Source organism: Amblyomma maculatum, chromosome 1, assembly GCF_055883805.1.
Source record: "Amblyomma maculatum isolate TAMU_Amacu chromosome 1, ASM5588380v1, whole genome shotgun sequence".
Classification (NCBI taxonomy): domain Eukaryota; kingdom Metazoa; phylum Arthropoda; class Arachnida; order Ixodida; family Ixodidae; genus Amblyomma; species Amblyomma maculatum.
In genome coordinates this window covers 281849820-281870184 of record NC_139344.1, presented here as the reverse complement: position 1 = coordinate 281870184, position 20365 = coordinate 281849820, and the positions used below count along the sequence as shown (strand labels likewise).

The 20365-nt window shown below is 43.6% G+C and overlaps 1 protein-coding gene across 1 annotated transcript in view; it reads left to right on the top strand.

Moving 5' to 3' along the window:
- The first annotated feature begins 760 nt into the window (after positions 1-760).
- The window catches only part of LOC146206694 (uncharacterized), a 35503-nt gene continuing 15898 nt past the window's right edge, over positions 761-20365 (top strand). The window contains exons 1-6 of the mRNA XM_084591497.1: positions 761-1176; positions 1341-1424; positions 1524-1623; positions 1685-1773; positions 7263-7378; positions 18807-18963. Coding sequence (XP_084447623.1) covers positions 1071-1176; positions 1341-1424; positions 1524-1623; positions 1685-1773; positions 7263-7378; positions 18807-18963 — 652 coding nt within the window. The 5' untranslated portion in view covers positions 761-1070. The remainder of the gene's footprint in view (positions 1177-1340; positions 1425-1523; positions 1624-1684; positions 1774-7262; positions 7379-18806; positions 18964-20365) is intronic.

Below are 20365 nucleotides of genomic sequence, written 5' to 3'. Positions count from 1 at the left end.
TAAGCCAAGTGTCTTGTAATTGGCTGCGGTCAAGTCAAAGTAAGGGGCACCGTAGCGGAGCTTAGCGAGCAGAATAGCGACGGTGAGGCGACGCGCGACCTCCGTCCCTGCGCCCCCACTCTTGCTGCTGAGCCGTTTGATTAAGTGGAGCGTTGGCCTCCATTGAGATTTTAGCTGAAGGATCCAATCCTTAGCAGTACCATGCTGATTAATGGGAACGCCAAGTATCCGGAGATAACCTTCGGGGGGTTGTGCGATGTTTTGACCGCCGAAGTGCTCGGGTCACTGAGTGGGTCGAAGAGATCGCCGACAGGACGCAACTGGCTCCTGGCGCGGCCAACAATCAAGCTGAACCGTCACCTCTTAAAGCCGATGAAAATAAATGTTTTCCCATCCATCCATACCTCAAGTATATTGATAAAAAAAAAATAACGACGATGACAGGCAGGTAAGCCGCTTCTAGATCTTCTAGATGGCTCTAAAATCCGTAAGACCCAAAACATGCATGCTTAAACTATACATATTTTGAAGACGAATTTGCCAACTGGTATAACCAAAAAGCTCTGGCGAAAAGGAAGCAAGTGAAGATGCTTTAATTGTAAAAAGCCGTAAGCTTGCAGTTTGCGTTACAGCACAACATACGAAGGAAGTATCGCGTATCGCGTATCACGATCTCTCCTGCACTCACAAGGTGCGCTGCGGTCGCTGCGGTAGCTAAAACCGAAACCGACGGCCGAAAACCCTCTGGCTTTCTGCCCAATCGTACCAATCGTACTCGGTCAGCTGAGCAGAGGCAGAGGGCAGAGGCCTTGCACGGCGTGGCGGCTGTGCTTGCGCTTAGCCCAACAAAAGAAGTCGTCCCCCATCGCAACAAAAGTGAGCGGCGTGTTTCTGTGGACCTGCGGCAACGTGAGGGGAAATGAAATTTATCCCAGTGTTTTTGTTTTGTACGGCAAGGTAAAATGAAGAAGCCGGCGCATCTGAACTTTTTCCCGTCCAAACATCGTTCGTCTGTTTAGTATTCGTGCGTCAAGGTTTAAAGTTTACCCCGTCCAATCGTTGTCCGAGGCATGTTGTTTGCATCTCCAGATAGGATGAAGGTGCTGATGCATTTCAAGATTCCACCGTCCAAGAACCGTATGTTGCCGGGAACTGCCGAACTTTTTGTACTCTTCGGTAAGTTCAAAAGCGAATTTCGCTAAGCGCACTTTACAATCACATGCGCAACACAGCTTACGCGCGCGCTTTATTATGTTGCTGGTTATTTTGGCTTGCACGACAGTGTCATTTGTCGCTACTTCGTATTGCCTGCGTAATGTTGAAAATATTTCCGCTTTCAGCTTTCGTGAGTCATGTTAGTGATGCAAGTGCGAACTGCTCGAGCCAGTGTGAAGCGTGTGTTGCAGGGACGTATGCAAGCTCAGGTGAGTATAAACAAATATTACTGACGCAGTGACTCATTTCGGCATGAAACAGCGCCCGTTGCTGACAGTTTTTACGCGATATTTCGATTCACCATGCAGCCTGCGACTGTTGCCCGATCCGAGGACACTGTCCGAAACCACCAGCCGACGATGCCACCGACACACTGTGTGTGCCATGCTCAGTTGGCACATTCTGCAGGTAGGTTATGCAAATCGCTTGGGCTGTATAGGTATACCACCTAAACGAAACACGGTTCTAGGGAGGCAGGCTGCCCATCGTGCCTTCCTTGCCCCCCTGGTTCATCCACCACAGAACAGCGCGGTCAGAACTGCACGCCTTGTGAAGCAGGTGAGGAAATCACAAAACAGCGCTTGACTACTGCCATTAATGGGTATACTGCTATAGCATATTGGTTAGCAACAGATGTAAGTTTACTAAGCTGTCGCTAAATACTTTGTCCCACCACATAATGCAGCAAGTTGTGTTCATTTAACCCTTCCCCTGAAGACAGGCATTGAATAAAATAAGTAAGCACGTTTAAAAATTCCCAGAACGTTAAAAATGTTCTTCTGATATGTATTTTATGAACAAAATATTGTCTGTCCTAGGTCCGATTCACTTTTTAAGTGGGTAGGTTGGATCATGAGGCATAGATTTGTATTTTATGCTTACAGAGTATAGTGGTGCAGCAATGAAAACTTGTGGCGCAATGTATTGCTCAGAGAATTAACAAAATACTTCAAGAATTTGTCTGCAGTAGTACAAGAGGTTACTGAAAAAGATTTTGGCATGTAGGGATGTCAAAAAAAGCATACTGCTATGCATTTGCCTGCTTTTCTTCCTCCCCTTTATCATCATATGTCTGAGAGAGCTCAAATTGCAGTTGAGGCTACAACTGGCCAGAATTGTAGCAGCACCCACAAAAATTAGTGCACTAAATGGGCATTTTATTTTGTAAGGAGTATGCACATCCAATTTTTGGTTACATGTTTTCTTTTTTGAAATGGTGGACAGGATATTAGTATACGTCTGGGGTCTCAAACCCGTTATTGTTTTCGCGCATTAAGAACATTTTACCTTCCACAGGGCGGAGCTGGGAAACAAAAGAAGGGAAGAGGGTGACTGACACTGATTATTTTATTTTTGCAAAGTGTGTGCATCTTGCAGTCTGTTGAGTAAATAAAACGTCAAACAGAGATTTTGTTTGAGAACTGCACAAATTAACCTACAGTACTAAGCATGAGGTCTTGGCAGTGCATAGCTGTGAAAAGGCAAGCATTATCTGGAATTGGGTCTTGTGCAGACATAATTCACATGGTAACTCTGATGCGGTCGCCGGTCATACTTCAACTTATAGCGGACTTGTTGACTTTCGGTGAAGGGAATAGGTTCCTGCACAAGTACGTGCTCTCAACCTGACCAATGATTTTTCTTACATGGTGCATACCAAAAAGTGTAAAACAGTGCGGAAGAGAGTGGCCTAAAAATATGAAGGTGTTGATAAGCACTGCAGGAATTTGAACGGCAAAAATAATATTTGACAAGTTTGTTCATAATATACAGAATAAAATGTTGTGTAATACACATCAGTCTGCACGGTGTGCATGAACATTTGTAACATTTAGAGTTTATATTTGCATAGGTGCATTTCAAAATACACAATGTAATGAAGTTGAGAAAATAAATGAGACACACAATGAGTAATCTATTTGATACAGTAATAAACATTATTAGTCTACTATATGTGACATACCCCAGCCTGTAATAACAGTTGGGTTATCATTGCAACAAAAGAGGGAAGGTGATTTCAGTCCAATGTGTACAAAATGAATTAATTGAATGTTTTAGCCTTACAAGTGCCTATTTTATGAATATGCAAAGACAAATATGCTGGAGAATTGAGCAAGTCTCAGTGTCTTGTGGTGAAAAAGTTCTTGAAATAGACATAGCTGTCTGAGCTTAGGACTGAATGCAGGTGATAAGAGTCTAAGGTTAATTTCATTGTAGATATGCTAGAAGTGTGATAGTAATTTGAAAAAGTTGAATCAAGCTGCTTTGTTTTCAATTATTTCAACCTGGTTAATCAAAACTTTAGTGCCTGGGTCCCAAATTAACAATGCATACTGGAGTCATGAACGGTTTATTATTTTCTAGAATAAAAGCTTAGTTTCAAAAGGGCTATGAATGTTACGTTTTAAATATTCTAGCATGCGGTTAGCTTTGTTGGTGATGAATTTGACACTAACGTTTTCAGCAGCAGACGTTAGAAGTGATATGCCAAGGTAATCGTGTAACTTGGCATGGTTGAGTATTCCTTTGAGTTGAGTTCAGTAGAAATATATGTTTAGCTAAGAGCAAGGTTTAAGAAATTAGGGAGGACAAAACTTTCATAGTGTTGCTGGCAGTGGGGAAGTGCGGAACTTGAAGGGGAAGAAATACGAAATACAAGAGAGATTGGCATCATTTGTTCTCCTTTCTGAAAGGGAATGAGAGCTTGACAAGGGCTGCAAGCGTTGATCTCTATCTTTCCTTTTCTTCAACAAAAAAGGGATTGTGCAGCCCTTCTGGCCTACTCATGTAGGCATGCTTTGTGCACAATGTGATGTGCGCCTCAGCTCCATCAAAATCCTTCATTACCTGACCATCTTGTCTTTGGAATGAGGTTGCACCGAATGAACAAAATGGCGCTGTCTGGAGTGCACCAGAAGGCAGGGAATAGGTCAATTTACAGATTACCTGTGACCTCTGCTACTGGGAAGTACATCTTGCATGCCTTTTATTACTCCTAAATACTTTCGCCTCATGCCAGTGTTAAAAATGCAAGTTTTAAAGAAAACACTTCATGCTCAAATAGAAAGATGAAGAAGCACGATGGCTACTTTGCAAATAATTAAGGTACAAAATACAAGCTTCTTTGTTCACACACTTCACTTGAAAAGATCGCACAGTTTCACAATGTGTTCGTTCACTTTGCCGACGCACTGCATACTCAGCTCTCACATTGCTGCCACTGGAGACGCACACTAACTCTCAAAACCGCACCAGGATGAGAGGAATGAGGTCAGACTGTCTCAGGTGCGCACACGCATAAAGACTGACAGAGGGTGTCGGATGAACCCCGCAAATGAGACTTTCAATGCATGCGCGCCTAAGGGCAGATGGCCTCTGTCTAGGAAGGAGTGGATGCCGAAATAGAAAAGTGTTATAGAAAAGTGTTTTACACATGGGCATAAAGAAAGAATAAGACAATCGCTAACACCAGTCAGGGGTGAAGGCAGGCTAGGAAATTTGTGTAATTCAGTTTTCGTGCAAAAGTATGAATGAGTAGCCAGCTTGTTTCAAGATTGCCAACATCTGATAAGCGAGAGGATGCAATGAAAAAATAAGAAAAGCCAGTTCATAACAGACCGTTTGCAGAAATCTCCAAGTCAGCTTGTCTGCAAGGCTTCTTTTGCAGCCAATATCAACCAAAAGGTTTCATCCCCAGTTCTCTCTGGAAAAGTGAAGTGGCACATACCTTCACCATAAACTCCAGGCTGTATTCACCAAGATAGCTCAGGTACAGCTATTGAAAGTGTACAGTGAATAATAGTATAGTCACCAGTCCTCAAAAATTAAATGTAGACTAGGAAGGGGGGGGGAGGGTGAAGAAAATGAGGTTTGTCCCATGGCTTGGTTCTCTGGCCCCTTGAAGGCAGCTGATATCCGTTTGGAGTTCATGCAGATTAAAGGGCCCCTACCTTCATTTTCACAAAGAAAGGATACCATCTGGGAAAGGACTTCTGGCTGATGTTGTTGAAAAGCAAGTCATATGGCGAAGCTCACTTATGGAGCTGGCAGATGCTTTCAGAACAAAGGCAGAGATTCGGGGGGCTGAGCCACATACCACAGCTTTAAGGGCTGCATGTTTGAGACCCCTGGAATACATGGATCACCACAAGGAATATGCCAGCTGCACAATAATCTATTAACTGAAATATTTCTCTCATGTTTCAATTTTATTTAGCTTGCTGAATGGTGGCGATGATGTCAAAGTTAAGTTTAGGCCATGCGAGGTTTAAGGGGACAGGGTAAGCAAAAAAGCCTGAAAAAGATAAATTTTTCATTTATTTCTGAATATTAGAGGAATTTCTTCACTTCATCTTTTCATGTATCACAGTTCATCTTATGCAATTTATATCAAACTGAAAAAGTGATTTGAAAGAAAAGCGGTCAGTGACACCCCCTTGTTTACGGACAATGTTTTCTGTGCTTTCAGTTAAAATAAAAAAAAATGTGAAAATTTTCTCATATTAGCTGAAAGAACGAAGACCCTCTAGCAACAATCCAAGTTGTTCCCATCTTGTTCAATTCAAATCTTGGGATGGGGGGGGGTTTTGTTTACTTAAGCTCAGTTTTCTTGAAACAAACAACATTTTTTGTTATGTCGGGACCATTTTATTTTTCTGATTTTTTTCTGTGCATAGAATATATATACGTGACAATTTACTTTACCAAAATTATGGGTATGCGAAGACGATTGTTTAATTTATAATATAAACGTACGAAAATTTGATTCAACTCGGTGTGTAGGAAGTAAAAAAAAATGACTATTTGCTTTTCCGTATACTAAAATAATTTTGGTTCAGTAGCTAGAGGATAAAATTCTTAACAAAATTCTTAACAAAATGATGCAACTATTGTGCCACTATCTTTATTAGCCACTGAGAAAAGTGCACTACACTATGCCCCAAAATACATGGGAAAGATAGGGCTTATTCTCTCTCCTTAAAGAAACTGCAATATATTTGCTGCTTTTTTATTTGCATGTGCTACAACTTGTACAAGAGCCAGTTCCAAAAACCAAAACAACCGCAAATAGAACAGGGGCTAAAATATTACTATTTTTGCATGACTCATATGTACTGAACTGAACTTTGATGTGATAAGCCCTGTATACATGAACTCGAGTCGGGTCGAGTAAGCCTGTGGAGTAAAAAGTACCAGTTGTCAGGCTCATGTATATGCAGTCGGGTCGAGTAAAAAAAGCGACAGAGCGGGTCGCGTTAACTCTTTTGCAGGGGGTAGGTTAACTCTCTTGACCCGCTTGTCTAAAAGCATGTAGACTCTGTCGAGTCAGGGAGTCGAATTATGGGGAACTCTGGGATCAAAAAGCTCTCAGCGCAGCTAAAAGCATCAGTGAAGTTTAATGCTTTCTAGTGCTCATCAACGATAATAATAATCAAAGCTCTTGACAGTAAAAGGCAATGAAAATCAAACAGGAGCAGGAAGCTCGCGCAATAACTTCGAATCTCGACATTAGGTGCTGCTGCTATACTTAATGCAAGAAGTGAGCTAATCTAGACATCAAGCGGGTCGAGTAAGGGTGGCCTCGCTTACTCAACGCTGACTCGACCCGCTGCTGTCAAGTCCATGTATACAGGGCTATAGACTAGCCGCTGTTTCACCGCTGAAACTAAAGCATGACAGAAAAAACCCATACCTAAAACAAACAGCCCAAAGAACATGAACGAAAACATCAAAGAAAGTTGTGTCCTTCTCTTCCTTCGGGTTTTTGTCCATGCTCCTAGCGCCTTTTTTTTTCTTTAGGTATGCTGTTCCAACTAGCCTAGCACCTTGTTCTTGAGAAAAAACTCTATTATAGATTATTCACTGATCATAGGTTAGTTCCATGTGGCTGTTAATACTTGTTAATGTCTTGGATGTCATTGCAAAGAAGGGACATACTCCAAAATCTTTGTGGAGGACAGAATTTGCAGAAGTCACTGTGCTGGAATGCTGTGATTCACCTGCTGCAATAAAAATTTTGCTCCTGAAGTGCATTTAATGCTTTACAGGCTTCTACAAGCCTTTGCTGGGACCTGAAGCATGCAGTGCCTGCTCCGACGGCAGCTACACTTTGCTGAGGGGTTCCACCGAATGCACTCTCTGCCCTGCTGGCTTTTACTGTTCGGTAAGTTATGCCAGTGATGAGTTGTTCTCTGGAGCATGGAGTGCAGCCATGTGCTGCATGAAAAGCACTCACTCCTTGTGAAAACCCGGCTCAAAAAAACATGCTATGTTAGAGTGCCTCAATTGCCAGCCCTGTTTTCAGGGTAGAGACACCACTCTCTTCAGCAGGGCATTTTGGGTCCCACTGCTGCTTGGGATTCCACAAGTCTGATGTTCTACCAAGACGAGGGGGTACCAGTGATTGTTCTAGAAGTAAATCGAGAGTTAGTTACACAGCTCACCTGCTGAGAAACTCGGTGCTTTATGAGCAGTTTTACCTTTGGGCATTGAAAGCAGCATATATTTCTTCGCGACTCGTTGACCTCGGCTCTAGAAATTGTGAACATCTTTCGAACAATTAGCTTGACTTGTTCCCAGCTGCAGCAAAGTTGCAGTCCTTCCCGTGGTATACAAGAAAAATCAGAAAATGAGTAAAGAAAGAGAAATGAGTAAAGGGGATCTTGTCAATGATGCCGCGAATGCAGCATCAGTAAAATTCATTAGGCATCTTTCAATTTGTGTCGGCATGTCCCATAGATTTTTTTTCCCTCTTGTGCTGACAGCAACAGGGACAACATCTGTTGTCTTGATCACAAATGAATCTGGACGGTCGGAGCAGGTTTTTTAGCCGAAGCTGGAAGGCAGTCTGTTTCTCTAACTCCCCTTTGAGTTCAGTCTAGTGTACATTCTGGCTAATTCCATAATCAGGCTGCTCAGAGGGTGAGGTCTTGGATAGAATACTCTTCATGGCTGCTACCAATTAATGCTCTTGTTTGGATCAATTGCTCTTAATCGGCATTCAGGTGTCTTCAGTGGTGATCTTCACAGTTCGCTCTCAAGGTGTTCTTTATGCCATGATGTGAATATGGATACATGAAAAAACATAGCTAAATGAGTATTCACAGAAAGTGCTTGGTGGGTGACAGCATCATCATTGTCGATGTTAGGTTTGCCTTGGCAGTTGCTTTTTTTTGATTCAGCTTAAACACTATATACACATTCCTCTTGGCTTGTCTGGCTTATTTTGCCACATAGGAAAGTGAGTTATTTTACAAATACCATCGTGTCCCCATGGAAACAGGTGGAAGGAATTCTGGAACCTCTGAGATATTATAGTAGTTACTAACTGGTTTGGGGGAAAATCTTTGCATTCCATAGTCGCAGATTGGCTAAGTTATAAGCTGCAGGATATCTAAGCGAGTTAATGGTTGTTGGTCATGCTGAATGTTCATTTCTTCTTATGAATTTTTTTTCTTATAGTTTTCTCCTCATTTCCTTCTTTGTCTCTCGTAGATAACAAATAACCTCTTGATGAAATTTGTAGTCAAGTAACATGACTTGTAGGTACAAAGCAGCAGGGCGCCATCACATCATAATATCAACCTACGTCTAGTTACCATCCGGTATAAAATGCAACCATGTGTACAACATTTTTGTGGAAGAAGGTGAAAAAGTCAAATTGCACAAAAACAAATTAAGTGCGTAAAAATAGTTACTGTTCACAGCTCATCTTTCACGCTACTGATAGTAGACTCCCTTTAAGGCGAACTCCAAGGGACCATGAAAATTGTTCATCTTATCAGAAGTTTGGCTAATCAGGAGTGCTTCAGAAAATTATGTTTGAGGATGCAGGGTGTGTTCAAATACCTCCTATATGAGAACAAATGAATGAAATGGCCTTTGAGGAAAAAAATGACTGCAATACAAGCATTTATTGCATACTGATTGGTCATACTGCACACGCTGCAATTGCAGTTATCAGGCACTGCTGACTGTTAGCCAGTCTGTTATTTTTGAGTTTGCCGTGAAAATCAACTGGCCATTACGAACGCAGGCATCGCGCTTAACTTTTTAAGATATTTTTCAGTGCTCTCACATTGTTAAAGAAACTGCACTAAAGTGTCCAGACAGGCTTCATCTTGGTCGCATGTGACCAGTGCAGATACAGGCATAACATCCTTGCCATCATCATCAGCAGCAGCAGCTTCTGATGGCAGGCCAACCACTTCTTGAATTAGATCTTCCAGAGTGTCAGCCCTGCACGTCTGCACAGTTTCGTCAATGCTGACATATGCATTCATGTCAACAGAAACATTTTTACTACTCAGTGCAGAAACAATCTTCCCTTATTCAAATTTTCAGTACAGTCCTCATCCACAGAATCGCAGTCATTCTGCTCTGAGCAGTCACTTGGCACCACCAACCCCACATGGTGGAAGGCATTGGCAATAGTGGCTGCATTAACTTGCTGCCAGGCACTTGTCAGTTGGTGCACAGCACTTAGCAGGTCCACTTAGTACTCCTTACTACTCTCCATGCAAATTAGCCTCATTTGCAGCAGAGAGTGACAATATTCTTCTTCCCCTACAGGGGGCACCTATTAACGCAGGTGTTTGTGTGTACTGTGCGACACCACGGACCCCGAGCACCCACGTTTAGCCGTGCGTGGCATCGCCGTGTCTGGGAAAAAGGGGATCCTGATGGTTGAGCCGATGCCGAGTGCTTGGACCTTTAAGGGCCCTCGGTGGAGGCACCACACCACTTTGGCCCACACTTCCCATAGACGGCACTTCTGGCCTGACCCGACCGGGGGAAATCGGCAGTCGCTTTTTCCTATCCTCCCCTGCATCTTTTGCTTTCCTGTCTTCTTTCTTACAACTGTCCTCTCTCCTCCTCTTTTCTTGGATTTTTTTTTTCTAGGCGGCAAGGGTTAACCTTGTGTGGCTAACCACCCTGTGTTATGCCATATTTGTTTATAGTCAGGGTGTAAGGCTGGCGTGGGCTGGACTTTCTCGGAAGCTCCTGTCCCTTCCCCTTGTTGGGCTCGGTGGAGGGTGGCCGCCACCCTGGCCAAACAACATTATTTTTATGGCTTCTTTACTCTCACAAGATCGAATTCGAAAAAGGAGTCGCACCGATGAAACCTCCAAACTCTTCCTGAAAAGTCCAAACAGGTTCCCACGATATCATACAGTACACAGTGACAACACCGAGAAAACGACTAGACAAATCTCACCTTTCATAGTGACTAAGACACTGACCGAAGTAATAGGTTAGGGTTACAATGTGAAGAAACTTCTGAATGGAGACCTTCTGTTGGGAATCTTCTATAATCATCAGCACGAAAAACTGTCCACATTGAAGTCTTTTGGCGAAATCCCAGTGACCATCAGTCCCCATCGTTCTCTGAACGCTGTCCGCGGAGTTATCTCTGACGACGACTTCAGATACCCGACTGAAGAGGAACTGCTAGAGGGCCTAAAAGAACAAAACGTAACAGATGTGTATAGGATAAAAATGAGGCGTGATGACAAAGAGATTCCAACCAAGCACCTAGTCCTGACATTTGCACAAAGTATCCTCCCCGAATCGGTCGAAATAGGCTATGTGGAACTTCAACTCGGGAAATATATTCCAAATCCTCGCCTCTACTTCAAATGCCAACGCTATGGTCACAGCTCTCAGACTTGCTGCGGCCAGCAGAGATGTGCAAAATGTGCTAACCGTGAACACGATTCCCAGAAATGTGAGGTTCAGCCACATTTGTGTGCCAACTGTGAGGGCAGTCATCCTGCCTATTCACGCACATGTCCAATATGGAAACAAGAAAAGGAAATCATTACCATCAAGGTCAAAGAAAACACAACTTTCCAGGAAGCACGAAACCGTGTTCTGTCAAATAAACCTGCCTATTCTGTTGTGGCGCAACAGGGCACTGAGCCACAACAGACTCTGGCACCTGCCCAGGTTTCACACAGTGAACCGGGAGCAGTGCCATCCGTGCCCTTGGTGGCTGCGGCCAGCGCTACGCTACCACCAGAAAAACAGGCTGCGCAGACCCCCAGGTCAGCCGGCCCCAAAGCCTCTCACCACGCGGTGAGGGCAAACACAAACGTACTTGTGCAGTCCGCACGGGCGTCCAGTGTGTCAGAAGATGCGGTGGACACAAGCCAAGGCAGTCTTGTGCCGTCGACGTCGAACGGGCGGCGCAGCTCCTTGGATCGACAAAAAAGAGATAAGCCCCGAATCAGAGGGCCTGAAAGCAAAACTTAGCCTTCTTTACTCATTTAATACAAAATGGCTTTCATACAATGGAACTGCAGAGGACTTTTAACTAATATGAATGACATAAAATACTTATTAGCCACTTACTCACCACTAGCCTTGTGTTTGCAAGAAACAAATTTAGGTCCCAAACATAAGAACATATTCAAAAGCTATACAGTCTTCAGCCGTGACCGAGAGCAGGCTCTCAGGCTCTCAGGTGGCATTGCCATTATAGTAAAAAATGGAGGAGCAGTTCGAGAACACAAACTTAAAACTAAGTTTGAAGCTGTAGCGGTGACCTTACAGGCTTTTAAAACAATAACTTTGTGCTGCATATACTTAGAGCCACACCTTAAATTTAGTATTCATGAATTAGAAGATCTTTTAAACCAGCTTCCAGAGCCATTTTTATTAGTAGGAGATTTTAGTGCACATTCCATTCATTGGGGCAGTAGAAAACAGATACAAGAGGCGAAGTCATAGAGGATTTTATACTGTGTAATAATATCTGCCTCCTTAACACCAGGAAACCAACCTACTGTTCATCTAGTTCAGGGAAAATGAGCTGTATTGATTTATCTCTCAGCTCACCCTCTATTTTTACAGATTTTAAATGGGACGTTTTAGATAACCCATACGGAAGTGATCACTTATCGGTACTAATCAGCTTAGCATCTTCACCACAAATCATCCCATCCAAGCCGCGACGCTGGAAGCTGCATTTAGCCGATTGGGCACTGTTCCGAGAGCAGGCCAGCCTAGAAAAAATTACTTCAGATAAATATAATATAGATGAACTAAATGATGCTTACACAAATTGCATCCTTACTGCAGCGCACATAGCAATTCCTCAGTCCTCTGGAGTGTTGAAACAAAATCACAAAATCTGGTATTCAAAAGAATGTAAAGAAGCAAAAAAGGAACAAAACAAAGCATGGGGAATTTTTCGCAGGTACCCAACACAGGACAATTTCATAAAGTTTAAAAAAGCAAGAGCCAAAGCCCAATACATCCGCAGCCGTGCCGAAAAAACCTCCTGGCAGAATTATGTAACATCAATAAACAGCTCAACAACATCAAAACAAATGTGGGAACAGGTTCGAAAGCTAAATGGCAGCTACTCTCCATTTACCATTACCCTTCTAACAGCCCCCGGAATACAGGTAACTATACAAGAACAGGCCGACATTTTAGGTGAATATTTTTCTGCAGTTTCCAGTTCATCACACTACACTGAAACATTCCTAAAATACAAAAACACAGCAGAGAAACAAAAACTCCCAACAAGTGGTGGTACAAAAGAATCGTATAATAGTTTAATTACACTACAAGAAATAAAAAATTTCCTAGCTGCTGGTAAACAGACTGCACCTGGTCCTGACCAAATTCACTATGAAATGCTCGCCCACCTATCCAAACCTGCTATAGAGGCACTATTAAAATTTTTTAACAAAATTTGGGTCATAGGTTTGGTTTGGTTTGTGGGGTTTAACGTCCCAAAGCGACTAAGGCTATGAGAGACGCCGTAGAGGAGGACTCCGGAAATTTCGACCACCTGGGGTTCTTTAACGTGCACTGACATCGCACAGCACACGGACGCCACTCCGTTTCGCCTCCATCGAAACGCAGCCACCGAGGTCGGGTTCGAACCCGGGTACTCCGGCACAGTAGTCGGGCGTCTTACCACTGCACCACCCCGGCGGGGTAATTTGGGTCATAGGAAAATTGCCAGAGGCATGGAAAAACGCTGTTGCCGTACCATTTTTGAAACCTGGAAAGGAGCCGACATCTCCTGTTAGTTACAGGCCCATTGCTCTCACCAGCATTTTAGCAAAATCATTTGAAAGTATTTTAAACATCAGACTAACTTTTGTTTTAGAATCCTACAAACTTTTAAATATTCAATAGTGTAGTTTTAAAAAAAAGATGCTCAACAACTGACCATCTCATGCGTCTCGAAAACACTATCAGAGAGGCTTTTATACACCGACAGCATTGTCTTTGACCTTGAAAAGGCATATGACACAACTTGGAGGTTTGGGATATTGTGCAACCTGGCAGATTTAGGCATACGTGGCAGAATGCTAAAGGTTTTAAGTGACTTTCTGTCACATCGTTCGTTTCAAGTACGTCTTGGGACCACCTTGTCAAGAACCTTTCTGCAGGAGAATGGTGTACCCCAAGGGTGCATTTTAAGCACAACACTTTTCGTTGTAAAAATGAATACGATTAGCAAAGTAATGCCAAATTCCATAATGTATTCACTCTATGTGGACGACCTTCAAATAGCCTACACATTGTGCAACATGTCCACATGTGAGAGACAGGTCCAATTAACACTAAATAAGCTAACGAAATGGGCCAGTGATAATGGGTTTAAATTTTCTCTGCAGAAGACAGTGGCACTCTGTTGTGCGCTCCTGCTTGGACTATGGAAGCATAGTTTATGGATCAGCTAGGCAATCATATTTAAAGAAATTAGACCCAGTGCATAACTACGGCCTCCGCCTTGCTTGTGGTGCATACAGAACGTCTCCTGTGGATAGCCTCTATGTGGAAACTAACGAGCCTTCACTGAAAGATAGATAAGCTTTGCTTACATGCGCATATGTCCTCATAATAAAGTCGCAAAAACAACACCTGTGCTATTCAATAGTCACAACTTGCCCCTCCAGAGTCATTTTCACAAATAGACCTCAGTCAACGAGGCCATTGATAATGCGGTTCGAAGAGATATGTTGCAAACTCCATATTCTGGACACATTACCCGATATCGCTCAAAACAACAGCCCTCTACCGCCATGGTACAATCTTCCCACAATCTGTGATCTCACTCACACAGTTTCCAAACACTAAAACCCCACAAGAGCACATTATTCAGGAATTCCTTAAACTTCAGGAGGACTAAAGAAGCTTCACAGAGTTTTATACCAATGGATCGAAAACAGCAGTGTACTCAGGAAGTGCAGTTGTGCGAGGAGATTCCGAGGAAATAATAAGACTTCCACACTGTGCACCTATTTTCACTGCTGAATCCCACGCCATTTCTCTTGCCGTAGAGAAAATAATAAAAGAGAATGTTACAAACAGCATTATCTACACAGACTCCCTAGCCGTCCTCGGAGCTCTAAATCTAAGAAATGCAGCCGCTCCGTTACTCGAAGACATAATACACAATATAGCAACAGCCATTGCTCGAGGATATAACATAAAATTCTGCTGGGTCCCGAGTCATGTGAGCATTAAAGGAAACGAGAGAGCAGACACATGTGCTGTGAAAGCTGGTGACAAGCAAATGAGGAGTATAAACATACCCTACAAAGACTGTATGAAACTTGTACATCACAAACAAAAATAAAAATGGCAGTCTTCCTGGAATAGTAAAGTGAATAACAAACTACACTTAGTAAAGCCCATTTTGGGAGAATGGAGGTCGTGCCGGAATATCAGGAATATTTCATAGAAGTAATACCCCGCCGGGGTGGCGCAGTGGTTACGGCGCTCGACTACTGTTCCCAAGGACGCGGGATCGAATCCCGGCTTCGGCGGCCGCTTTTCAATGGAGGCGACAAGCAAGGCACCCTTGTGCTCTGCGATGTCAGTGCATGTTAAAAAACCCCAGGTGGTCGAAATTTCCGGAGTCCTCCACTACGGTGTCTCTCATAGCCTGAGTTGCTTTGGGACGTTAAACCCCACAAACCATCATAGAAGTAATACTATGCCGCCTCCGCATTGGACACGCACACACCTGATACATAATTTTCTGCTGACAAAAAAAAGACAAACCTCAGTGCGAAGAATGTGGAGAACAACTAACTATTAACCATGTTTTATTCTCATGCACTGGTCTCGAAACACTAAGAAAAAAATATTTTACCCCATTTTACAAACAACACATTCCTTTTCATCCAAAACTGATTTTAGGTGAAGATGGAATTGTAGATTTGTTGTGTGTTTTCAGTTTTCTAAGGGAAGCAAATGTTTTACACAAACTGTAGAATAAATCAAGTGTGCATCAGTGAACAAATTAAGACCTCATGCTTTCCACATCATTGTGTTAGCAGCTTATGCACCATAAAAACCAACGCAACCTGTTTCCTAAAAGGAGACTTTCTAAACAAACTGTAGTTTAAACACACCCGTTTTCCCTCTTTTTTCACAAAACAAATTAACCTTGCTCTTGGCGCATGATAGCCTTAGTTGCTTATGTGCCAAAAAACCCAACACAACACAATATTCTTCAAACTGCCAATCACTCCTTGATCCATAGGCTGGAACTTTGCCGTTGTGTTTGCTGGTAGGAACTCCAGACGAATGACAAAGTCCAGTGATGTAACCGTGTCCGGGACAATTGTCAACTGTCAAGATAACTTTTCTCTCTCTGGAATCGATGATCCTTCTCTTGAATCCACTGCTCGAAAAGCGCCTGCACCATCCACGCTTTCGAATGAGCCATGTACGTGGCCGACAGTGTTTGTACATTTTTGAAGAAGTCCCAGTCATATTCGTGCCCACAAGGACCGTTACCTGATGCTTGCTGTGCTTGCCCTCCATGCAGTTATCACCAGCAAATGCAAGCATTTTGTTCGAAAGCAGCTGATAGAAAAGGGCAGTTTCATCCACATTGTATATCTCTTGTATGTCATATTCCTCCATGAGTCATTCAGCTTGTTCTGCCCTCAATCACTGCAGACCGTTTCGTCCACGGCAGCGGCCTCGCCGACAACACAACGAAAGGCCAGTCCATGCCTTCTCCGAAAACGGTCGAGCCAACCATTGCTGCACGAGAGCTCGACATTCAGTCGCAGTGCAATTTCTTCTTTTGTTTTTAGTATTACTCCATTCTTTGGCAAATTCGTACTGTGCGCTGTCTTCACCCAGGCAAGCAGAACGTCTTCTAGGTCTTTGTGCATAGCTGTGTGCGTCCTCTTTCGCTTCGGTGCAAACTCACCCTCTTCTAAAGCACTGGTAATCTGGGCTTCGACTTTCACAATACCACTCACAGTGCTTTTTGCAATACGAAACTTGCAGTTATTTCAGTTTTTGAAAGCCGACCAGCGCAAACTTCGGTCAAAACTTCGGCCTTCTCATTCAGCTTGAGCAGCTTTTTCTGAGCTGTTGGCCGGAGATGGCGATACATGGCGCGCATGCACGCCACGAGGATTGATTGAATTGATTGAATAACTTTATTCAGAGACGGCAGAGGTGCGGAGGCCGGTACCACTGGCATGACAACATTTTCACGGGATCACTATTGAAAAACTGCATTGGCTGCCTTTAGAGCACAGCGCTTTGGCGCCCATTCCTGTGTTTCACGTCATCGTCACCCTCGACGTCGTGCCTTGTAACCAGCTTCGCTCCCAGCCCCTCTCTTCCTCCGTGGCGGCGACTGCGCGTTTTACGATTGCTGCGTGTGCTCCTGTCACCACAGTTTATTTCTCTGACCATAAAGCTTCTTTAATGACATACATGTCTTCTTGAAATCTTTGCCTCAATCTATCGAAAAGGTGAAACAGCTGATGAGCTGCACTCAAATTTCGCATTAGGAAGTAACATAATCGTCGGCAAATTTTTTCTTTTCACTTTTCTTTCTTGCTCTTTTTTTTTCCCGGGTTTGGCTGGTGGTTTGGGGTGAGCGGGGGTGAGGGAGGGAAAAGGAGTGAGCGTGAAAAGGGTAAAAGAGGACGAGCGGCGGCACACTCCTGCCTTCCCAGGATCTTATTTCCGACGCCAAAGTGTTCGGGGTGCCACGCGTTGGTGGCACGAATGGTCGGCAGCGCCGGAAAACTTTTCTGTTTCTTTCTTCTGCTTAAGTGCTGCTCGGATGGTCAAGTAAAGCTGCACAGGGAGATCTTTTTTGCATTGACTCTATGAAAAACCAAACAAACGACCTCCACTGTTCATTTAACCGAGAGTTCACCTTAACGGGAGTCTACTGTACCCACAAAACTGGCCTTGTAGCCTTCATGCTGATATAACAAGCGTAGCATAACCATATGTTATTCAGTAACTTTTAAGGTGCATGTTGGGAATAGAAGAACAGAATAGCAGTGGTCAACATTTAGTGCAGCCAGCGCACTGTACATCAGCTTGCAATAGCTTGTCGACTTATGCAATCATTGCGAGGGACTCCAGCACACATTAAACATACCTCAAACCACTAGTTCATAGCTGCATGTGGAAAGCAAAATCCATGTGGACTTCTTCCAGGACAATCTCATTATTGCAGTCTTAATGCCATTGCAAAGATACCACGGCCCGTGCACTGCTCTGAGTACCAGACTGTTCAGTGGGGCACAACTTGCTCCTGCGAGAGGGGACAACGGCAGCGCGGGGTGGTACATTCATGAGCAAAAGTGGAATATAACATGCACCCGGTGGCAGAGCACGAGAAAACTGCATTGCAGTGCCATCCAGCAACAGCTATCTGTGATCGAAACATTCGTGGTGGTGCCCCATTTTATCGACATGCATGTGTCCTTGTCACTGTCGCTAGGTGGCGTTTCGATGCAGTTTTCCAGAAGCTCCGCCACTGCCTGTGTGTTACATACCACCTTTGCTCACAACTGTACATTAGTGTATTCCCTCCCGCCTTGAAAGCAGAAGCGAGAACATCGAGGCACCCTAGTCTATATGAGAGGCCAGCTCCATCTGGACTTTGTAAATGACATTCATTCTTTTAAATGGTTGAACATGATCAAACTATTAACTGTGTATGTAAATTGTGACTGTAAAGCTGCGTTGTGGTTTAACTGTGACCTTGAAGTAATGTCAGCAGCAAAAGTGTACAAAGCAAAAGTGTTCATTTGAAGGTATTTGCTGCTCTGACGGCCGGCACTCAGATTTTGAGGATTTGTAGCTTGGCTTGTGAGGCATAAGGTGCAATGAGCAGTTCGTGTTGCAGAGTTGGTTGTTTGAGTATTACACGGGATGTGGTGCTTGCAAGACCTATTGTATCAATGTCATCCTTTGCGATGCCAGTCAGTTTCCATTCTCTTACTGGCTGGGCTTATTATGTGAAGTCATAGCATATAAACTTATATAAGCTCATCCACAGCATCAAAAAAAATCCTTGCTCCCTGCACCGCGCTTTCTAGATAAAAGGGTGAAGCTGTCACATTTTGGGCAAAACAGGTGTAGTACTACACACTGTTGTGGGCACGCATAAGAACAGTGTCATATTCAGGACGTGAGATTCTTACAAGAATACTTTGGAGGATTTTGTTAACAAATAGAATCATTGAGTGCCACGCTAAGCTGTTTAAACAACCCTGTGGCCGGTGACTGAAAAACAGCCATTTTAGAGGGTTGCAGTACTAATGCGTTCACCTTTTTCTTTGTAGTGCACTCACTGTGGCCCCCTTCCCTGCCCTGATGACGCTGTTTGTCCTGTTGGGAGCGTTCATCCAACTAACTGCTACAAGCCACTGTTTGTAAAGCATGGCTATTCCTGCTACATTTCGGATTCAGCAGTTGGAATCATCATTGGTGTCTGTATTTGTAAGTTTTATACCGTCTCTTGTTTATGTGAAATGAAAGCTGGAGTGGTCGCTGTTCTTGATTTAGGTACTAAATTAGCATAAGAGCAAATGCAGTATAAACTCATTACAACAGACCTTGATAGTTCCCAAGCTTTCAGCCTCTTCATTCTGTTGCTATTACCAGAGGGATCTACATGTTATAGTAGCTACTGACAAGAACTGACTTTTTTAGTCAGAACCCTTTGTCAGAGACTAGGAAGCTTTGATTGAGCTATATGAATTCTAACACATTTTGGCATTTTTTGAGTGTTCGTTGTCATTGGGCACCATTGCTAGTGATCTGGGCGAAGCCAAGCCCAAGTGTGTGGCTGCATGCAAGTCTGCTTTTTTTTTTTTTTTTTTTTTTTTTTTTTTTTTTTTTTAAATGGAAATGAGCATTGGAAGGTAGTAGCAAGCCTTTTGCAGCCATAATTGTTTGCTGTGAAAGCTCGTTAGTTCAGCCTTCAGTATTTGAAACCCTAAGGCAGTTTGTACTACCGTATTTACTTGAACCTAGGCCGGCCACGATTCTAAGCTGAGACCCAAAAGTTGAAATCCACAGAAACAAAATACAAAATCCAACCTCGATTGTAGGCCGACCGGAAAAACAACTGCGAACATGAAGTACAGCATGCAAGCGACATTTATTTACATTAACTGGCTCCCACTTACTCGTCCTCATCATCGCTGACTTCTTTATCGCTGGCCTCCTCGCAGAGTGCACAGTCTTCAGTGCCATCAAGTGCATTTAAAATGCAACACTTGTGGAATGCATGCACAACCAAGCTTTCCGAGATATCATCCCTCGTACTTTTAGGCTCATGGAACGAAATCCCGTGCACGCGAGTTGTGCACGAGGTCTGTCACATTCCGCGAGATGTGTTCTTGTCTAGTGTTCCTGCCATCTGCAATCCCGCACTTGAACGCGCGTCAAGGAACACCACGCGACAGGAGCGATGGTGTACCATCCAAACTCACACTTGCTGGAGAAAGTGTGACAGATACATCGCCTTTCCTGTCTTGTAAACCAATCATAATTATATGTAGCACTGCAGCAAATGCCAATAAGAGGCAAACGATGAGACGCATATGGTAAAAGAGGAAGAGTAGGCTTTTGTCATTCTCCTCTTAAGAGACATCTAAGAGACCCTCTAATTTTTCTGGCAGCCATTACCGCTCTGCGACAATGTTGTCAATTGCTCCGACTTGGTCGTTGTTTTTGTGCCTTTTGCATTTGTGCGTTTTGTGTATTGCGTTTTGCCGTGGTAAACCGCAGTGTCACTTACACGGCTGGCTTCAAGTTACAGGCTGTAGAGTATGCAATTGAGCACGGGAATCGTGCAGCTGGTAGGCATTTCGGAATAGACGAAGTCCACGTGCGT